At 51.4% G+C, this 6923-nt stretch overlaps 2 protein-coding genes across 2 annotated transcripts; both read left to right on the top strand.

Moving 5' to 3' along the window:
• The first annotated feature begins 29 nt into the window (after positions 1 to 29).
• LOC113466149 lies at positions 30 to 3229 on the top strand. The gene is made up of 3 exons (XM_026821298.1): positions 30 to 244; positions 1247 to 2414; positions 2534 to 3229. Exons 1-3 carry the CDS (start codon positions 236 to 238, stop codon positions 2905 to 2907), a joined length of 1551 nt encoding a protein of 516 aa, XP_026677099.1. The 5' UTR covers positions 30 to 235; the 3' UTR covers positions 2908 to 3229.
• Positions 3230 to 3237: 8 nt separating this feature from the next.
• LOC113466147 lies at positions 3238 to 5364 on the top strand. Its single transcript, XM_026821294.1, has one exon. It carries the CDS (start codon positions 3238 to 3240, stop codon positions 5362 to 5364), a length of 2127 nt encoding a protein of 708 aa, XP_026677095.1.
• Positions 5365 to 6923: the final 1559 nt, after the last annotated feature.

The raw sequence follows: 6923 nt of genomic DNA, 5'->3' as shown, positions 1-6923 counted from the left end.
GTGGATTTATACGTTGTAGTCAGTGTATTCTGTTTTCCCGTGCCTGTCGGACCTGTGCTCCTTTTGTTGTTACTGAAAATCGTTGATTTTGTAGCAAAGTAAAATTGTTTTTAGTGAAATTTTTTGTTTTCTACTTTTAATTTGTGGATTTATACGTTGTGGCACCTTCTGCTGCTGTGCACGTGTTCTTTTCTTTGGACCTTGGCCCTATTGTGGTCTCTGTTGCGGCTATATCATGGCCGAGGTAAGTGTTCCTTCTTGCAGCGTGGCCGAGTGGTCGGGGCGCTCGACTTATTAATCAAGGACGCAGGAGTGCTTGGGTTCAGGTCTCTCCGAATGTTCTTTTTGCCTTGCCCTTGCACGTGTTCTTTTCTTTGGACCTTGGCCCTATTGTGGTCTCTGTTGCGGCTATATCATGGCCGAGGTAAGTGTTCCTTCTTGCAGCTTGGCCGAGTGGTCAAGGCGCTCGACTTATTAATCAAGGACGCTGGAGTGCTTGGGTTCAAATCTCTCCGAATTTTCTTTTTGCCTTGCCCTGGTGACTGCCTCTCTGAGCTTCACTCTTCCCTGAGGTCTTGCCCCTTGGGCCCTCCACGTTTTGGGCCCTCCCCCCCCGTCGGTGTCAGCCTTGCTGCTCGCCTGCCCGGGAATTCTTCCCCTATGGCCTTCCCTTCTCTCCGCTGTGTGGGCTCGGTCTGGCTTGACTTCTATTCAATGTCGGCTCAGCAACTTATCTTTGTCGGCTCGATGCCTTTTCATCGTCGGCTCAGTGTCGGCTCGATGTCTTTTCATCGTCGGCTCAGTGTTTTATCAATGTTGGTTTTCCCGACGGGTCACTGTCGTTTCCGCATCGGATCACTGTCGGTTTCTTCCCCTATGGCCTTCCCTTCTCTCCGCTGTGTGGGCTCGGTCTGGCTTGACTTCTATTCAATGTCGGCTCAGCAACTTATCTTTGCCGGCTCGATGCCTTTTCATCGTCGGCTCAGTGTCGGCTCGATGTCTTTTCATCGTCGGCTCAGTGTCTTATCAATTTTGGTTTTCCCGACGGGTCACTGTCGTTTCCGTGACAGGTCACTGTCGGTTCCGCGACGGGTCAATGTCGGTTCCGCGACGGGTCACTGTCGGCTCCGCGACGGACCATGGTCGGCTCACTACTGATCTTAGGGTAATGGCTGCACTGCCTCTCTAGGCGAAAATCTTCGAGTATTGCTCGATTCTGATCCTTGTCCTGGTTGTCTGTTCACAGATGACAACTCTGGGTGCCCTGGTGGCCACTCCTACGGGAAACCCCTTTCATGAAAGGGTCAAGGACATCATCCGTGCTAAATTTCCCCAAGGTTGGTCGGCGTGGCCTGTGTCAAGTTCCATTCCGGTTGACCCTAAACCCGACCGTAACAAATTGAGATTTGCCATCCCAACGGTTGATCTGTGCCTTGCATATGACCCTGACGCCCGTTCTATCTCTGAACGAAGCTTCAAACACCTCAAAGCCTCCCTGTTCACCTGGCCCGTGGGTCGTGCCTTAATCTACTCACCAGCTGATTTTGCGTTGGCACTGAGACCTTCCAGAGAGGACTTTGACGCCTTCTTGGAATCTATCAGGCCTCTGAAGCCATTGTTTCTGTGTAGAGAGTCAGCCTGCAAAGTTTTAGGAAATGGGTCGCCTATAGTGGTTGCTGACAATGATGCCCCAAGCGCATCTTCGGAAATTAGAGCCCCCAGCTATGAATCCTTATCCCCAAGTCGGCCCGCGGTTATTCAGGTTGTCAATCAACAGCTAAAACCCGTGACGGACAGATTGGCTGCTTTTGAAGATAGATTCTTGGAATTTCAAGCGAGCATTACTGAGCTTCTACGGAATCCCCCTCAAAGCCGTAGAAGCGAATCCTCAGTGGAAGACTATGCTGATGACATCTCGGGCATCGGAGAGGATGAAGCCTCTTCTCCACCCCCCACTGAAGATCCATGGTTTCCGGAGGAGGAGGTCCTTGATCCGCCTAGGTCGCCTGATATGTCTGACTTTGCAGCGCAAACTATCGAACTGGCCCCACGGTACCCGGAGGCGCCCGAGGTCTTAGTCAAAGACCTGATCAGATGCCAGAGTCTGGACTCTTCTGGCTGGGACAGGATTCGGTACGTGGACGCGGAGAATGCTCTCAAACATGCTGCCCCTTTCCAACCCCTGATAGCCAATCCTTCTCTTATCTGCTCTAACAAGATTGCAGAGTCCAATCTCAGAAATTTTGAACGGGTTCTATGTAACCTTTCTTTTGGGTTACTTGCCCAACGTGATGCGTTCCAGGCGGCGAGAAAGGAAATGGTGAAGTTGAACCCCGCAGCCGAGCCTCTTTTTAAGAAACTGTTCACTGGTGAGCAGTCCCTCTTCAAGACCACTTCCGCTCATCTGCTCCAATATACTTGTGGGAAGAGGGCGGAGGTCATTCAAGAACGGCGAAAACTCCTGCTGCCGGCGGACTCGGCAATTAAGAGTAGCAGTCCCTCTTCAAGACCACTTCCGCTCATCTGCTCCAATATACTTGTGGGAAGAGGGCGGAGGTCATTCAAGAACGGCGAAAACTTCTGCTGCCGGCGGACTCGGCAATTAAGAGAACCATTAGTGCGATTCCCCCCTCCAAGACTCATCTCTTTCACGAAGAAAGTTTGGCCAAAGTCCCAACTCCTCCTGCCCAGAGGGCCCGATCGTTCGGGGTCCACCAGCTCAAACGACGAGCTGCAGGTCCCTCCCCTTCAGGGGCGCCTCCTAAAGTTCCTAGAACGAACTACGCACCTCGTGAAGATAAGGGAAAACCGACGCGGACCAAACCCTCGTGGAAATCAACTGAACGCATCCACGACCGCCGGCCTCGGAGCTCACGGCAGCCGTTTCCGATCAAGAAAAGGTCCTGAAAGTCAACAGGGGGAATTCAGAGCGGGACAACTTCGAGACCACGTGGAGAATTGGATTGCCCTTGGCGCCCCCGATCAATTGGTCTCTCTGATTTCGGGCTACAGTCTTCCCTTCGGAAGCCGACCTGCTCTTCGGAACATCCAAAGTTCCATTCCCCCAGGACTATCAACCCCCTGGTCATCGAACATGTGTATGGTGGTAGAGGAATTACTAAGAAAAGGAATTGTGGCGCCAATATCGACCCCATCCGGTTTCCTTTCAACCATGTTCATTCGCCTCAAGGCGAACGGATCACCACGGCCCATTTTCAACTTAAGTCACCTGAACGGATGAAGATAAGGGAAAACCGACGCGGACCAAACCCTCGTGGAAATCAACTGAACGCATCCACGACCGCCGGCCTCGGAGCTCACGGCAGTCGTTTCCGGTCAAGAAAAGGTCCTGAAAGTCAACAGGGGGAATTCAGAGCGGGACAACTTCGAGACCACGTAGAGAATTGGATTGCCCTTGGCGCCCCCGATCAATTGGTCTCTCTGATTTCGGGCTACAGTCTTCCCTTCGGAAGCCGGCCTGCTCTTCGGAACATCCAAAGTTCCATTCCCCCAGGACTATCAACCCCCTGGTCATCGAGCATGTGTATGGTGGTAGAGGAATTACTAAGAAAAGGAATTGTGGCGCCAATATCGACCCCATCCGGTTTCCTCTCAACCATGTTCATTCGCCTCAAGGCGAACGGATCACCACGGCCCATTTTCAACTTAAGTCACCTGAACGGTTTCCTAAAGCTTCGACGGTTTCGGCTTCTAAATCATCTCAAGGTCCCTGCCTTTCTTCGACCGAACGACTTCCTGGCGAAAATCGACCTTTCCGACGCCTATTGTCATCTGCCAGTGAAGGAGGGCCACCAACGCTTTCTAGCCTTCCGATTCGGAGAGACAACTTACGCTTGGACCTGTCTCCCGTTCGGCCTCGCGTCTGCACCGCAGGCGTTCAGTCAACTAACGAATTGGGTTGCGTCTGTTCTAAGGAGTCAAGGCATCCGGATTATTGTCTACCTCGACGATTTCCTTATTGCTGCGAGCTCTCCGGCCTCCCTCGAACTGCACACTCAATTAACCCTAGATCTCCTTCTCTCCCTTGGATGGCAAGTCAATTTCCAGAAGTCCGAGACCTCCCCTTCTCAAAGGAGGACCTTCCTCGGTCTAGTTTGGGACACAGTATCCCAGTACGTCAGCCTCCCAACAAAGAAGCGAGAAAGCATATCTCGGATCATCCAAGCGCTGTTAGATCGCCCAACATGGTCTCTTCGCACACAACAAAAGATTGTCGGGCTGCTGAATTTTGCAGCGTTCACGGTCCCTTTGGGACGGCTTCACCTTCGTCCCCTACAGATTGCCGCCAGATCTCTCCCCCGCGAAAAACCCCTACTCCGAAGACCGATTTCCCCGGCGGCAAGGGTGGCCTTAGGTTGGTGGATAAAGCATTTAGGAGACGGTGCCCCTTACGCATCTCCTCAGAAAGTGACCGTCTTGTCAACCGACGCCTCCGATTGGGGCATGGGAGCTTTCATCGAGGGGTCCAACGGCGTCTCACGGAAGTGGCTAAAGCATTTAGGAGACGGTGCCCCTTACGCATCTCCTCAGAAAGTGACCGTCTTGTCAACCGACGCCTCCGATTGGGGCATGGGAGCCTTCATCGAGGGGTCCAACGGCGTCTCACGGAAGTGGTTACCCGACGAGAGGGGTTGGCACATCAACCTCCGGGAACTTTTTGCAGTCAGATGGGCGATAGAGACGCTTCCTCATCTCTTCCTGAATCGCTCAATCACTCTGTTGACCGACAGCGCCGTAGTTGCGGGACTGATCAGAAAACAAGGATGTCTTCAATCGCCCGTACTCCACCACGAAACCTTTCGCCTACTCTCGTTGGTTCTCTCCCTCAGGTCCACAATAAAAGCAGTACGTATACCAGGGACTTACAACACTTTGGCAGATTGCCTTTCGCGAAACAAAAGCCCACCAGAGTGGCACCTGTTACCGGCTGCAACAAACCTAATTTTCAAGAGGTGGGGCCTCCCGTCTATAGACCTTTTCGCATCCCAGCGGTCGGCAGTGGTTCAATGCTACGGGACGCTCGACCCACTAGACCCTCAAGCCCAGCTCGTGGATGCTTTTGCAGTGCCATGGAACTTCAGACTGGCGTGGGTGTTCCCACCGCCGCCTCTCATTCCACTGGTACTAAGGAAGCTGGTGTCCTCGTCGGGTGTGTTCCTCCTAGTTGCACCGCGGTGGAAGAGAACATTTTGGAGGTCAGAGATCAAAGCGAGGGCCTTGGATGCCCCAATCAGATTGAAAATGTCACAACCGGTGCTAGTCGACCTGTCCTCGGGACTCCCCCCACCAAATGTTCAAGATATAGTGCTGGAAGTCTGGAAAATACGGGGTGGGCCACTCTAGTCAACTCTTGGTCCTCCGGAGAAATAGGCCTTCTGAAGGGCGCATGGAGACCATCAACTCTTAAGACTTATCGCCAACCTTGGCGTAGATGGGTAGAATGGGCAGAATCTCAGTCGATCAATCCATCTCGCCCATCCCCAGCGGATGTTGCTCGTTTTTTAGCTTTCCTTCGATCTTCTCTCAATCTTTCCCCAGCCTCTATTAAACTTCACAAGTCCGTGATATGTACTTGGATCAGCCCTGAATTGTCCTTAGCCACTTCTTCCCACCCAGCGGTCTCAAGAATGATCAAAGGTATTCTGGCCTCTTACCCTAGGAAAGAAGAAAGGAAGATATGGAACATTGACCACCTGTGCCAATGGATTGTGTCTAACCCCCCCGATAGGGCTAGTTTCTTCCAAGTTTCCCGGCATGTTGCTATGCTGCTCCTCCTTGCATCTGGGCGCAGGGTGCACGACCTTACCTTACTACATGTCTCGGAGGCCCATTTCCAGCGGTCTCCACCAAATATCATTTTTTGGCCAGCCTTCGGGTCAAAGACCGACTCTTATTCAGGTTCCCAATCGGGTTGGCAACTGTCCCCTAACAGCTCCAATCAGCTCTGGAATATTGTTTTCTGGATCGAGTTACTGCTGTCCCTCCGTCAACAGCGTTGCGGATCTCTGCAGCTTACTTCCCTGTTCCTTTCATCCAGAGGTAAAGTAAAGCCTGCTTCACGGGCTGTGATTGCCAAATGGATTTCCACAGCACTTGCCAGCGCAGGTATAGTGGCTTCCGCAGGTAGTTTCCGCTCTGCAGTTAACTCTAAATTAGCTCACAATTTGGTCCCATTAGATGTTATCTTAAAGCGGGGAAATTGGAAATGTGCATCTTCCTTCCTAAAGCATTATTTTCGGCCTATCGCCTCTTCCTCCAGTCCCCCGAATTCAGATTTAATTAACTTTAACCCTACTGCCTAATGGGCTATCCTTTTGCTTGTATAAGAACCTTTTTGGTTTCTGTTTAAGCTAAGCGTTAAGCTTGGTTCTGTAATTTCCCCCCCTTAGTGTTAAGCCTTATTTGTGTGCTTCACTCTCTACCTTTAGTTTTGTCCGTTGACATGTTATTATTATACCTGTTGTTCTTTTGTTCACTTACAATATCTTGGTGTTCTCTCTACCTCTTATTATTCCTCACAGTGTATTCTGTTTCACCCAAGCTGGCAGATACCAAACATCTCTCATGGTGGGTCGAGCGCAGCTCTGACCTAAAATATTACAGTTTTCTCCCCGTAGGGACTCGAAAACTGGTATTTTGGGTCAAGCAAGCTCGACCCACCCACTTAAAGGCTTGCCAGCTTTAAATTCATGCTCACACTGACAAGTACCAGCTTGGTTCAATTTCATCATGGCGTCCAATTCCTAGTTTACAGTGTTGCCAAGTTCATTTAGATGGGGAAAAGGGGGGGAAGGCATGGTCTGACGAGCAGGGGAGAATGGGGTGCTTCTCATGGTGGGTCGAGCTTGCTTGACCCAAAATACCAGTTTTCGAGTCCCTACGGGGAGAAAACTGTAATATTT

This window comes from Diaphorina citri, unplaced genomic scaffold (assembly GCF_000475195.1).
Source record: "Diaphorina citri unplaced genomic scaffold, Diaci psyllid genome assembly version 1.1 scaffold220, whole genome shotgun sequence".
In the NCBI taxonomy this organism is placed as follows: domain Eukaryota; kingdom Metazoa; phylum Arthropoda; class Insecta; order Hemiptera; family Psyllidae; genus Diaphorina; species Diaphorina citri.
The sequence above is the reverse complement of the archived record's forward strand: the minus strand, read 5'-3'. Positions and strand labels throughout refer to the sequence as shown.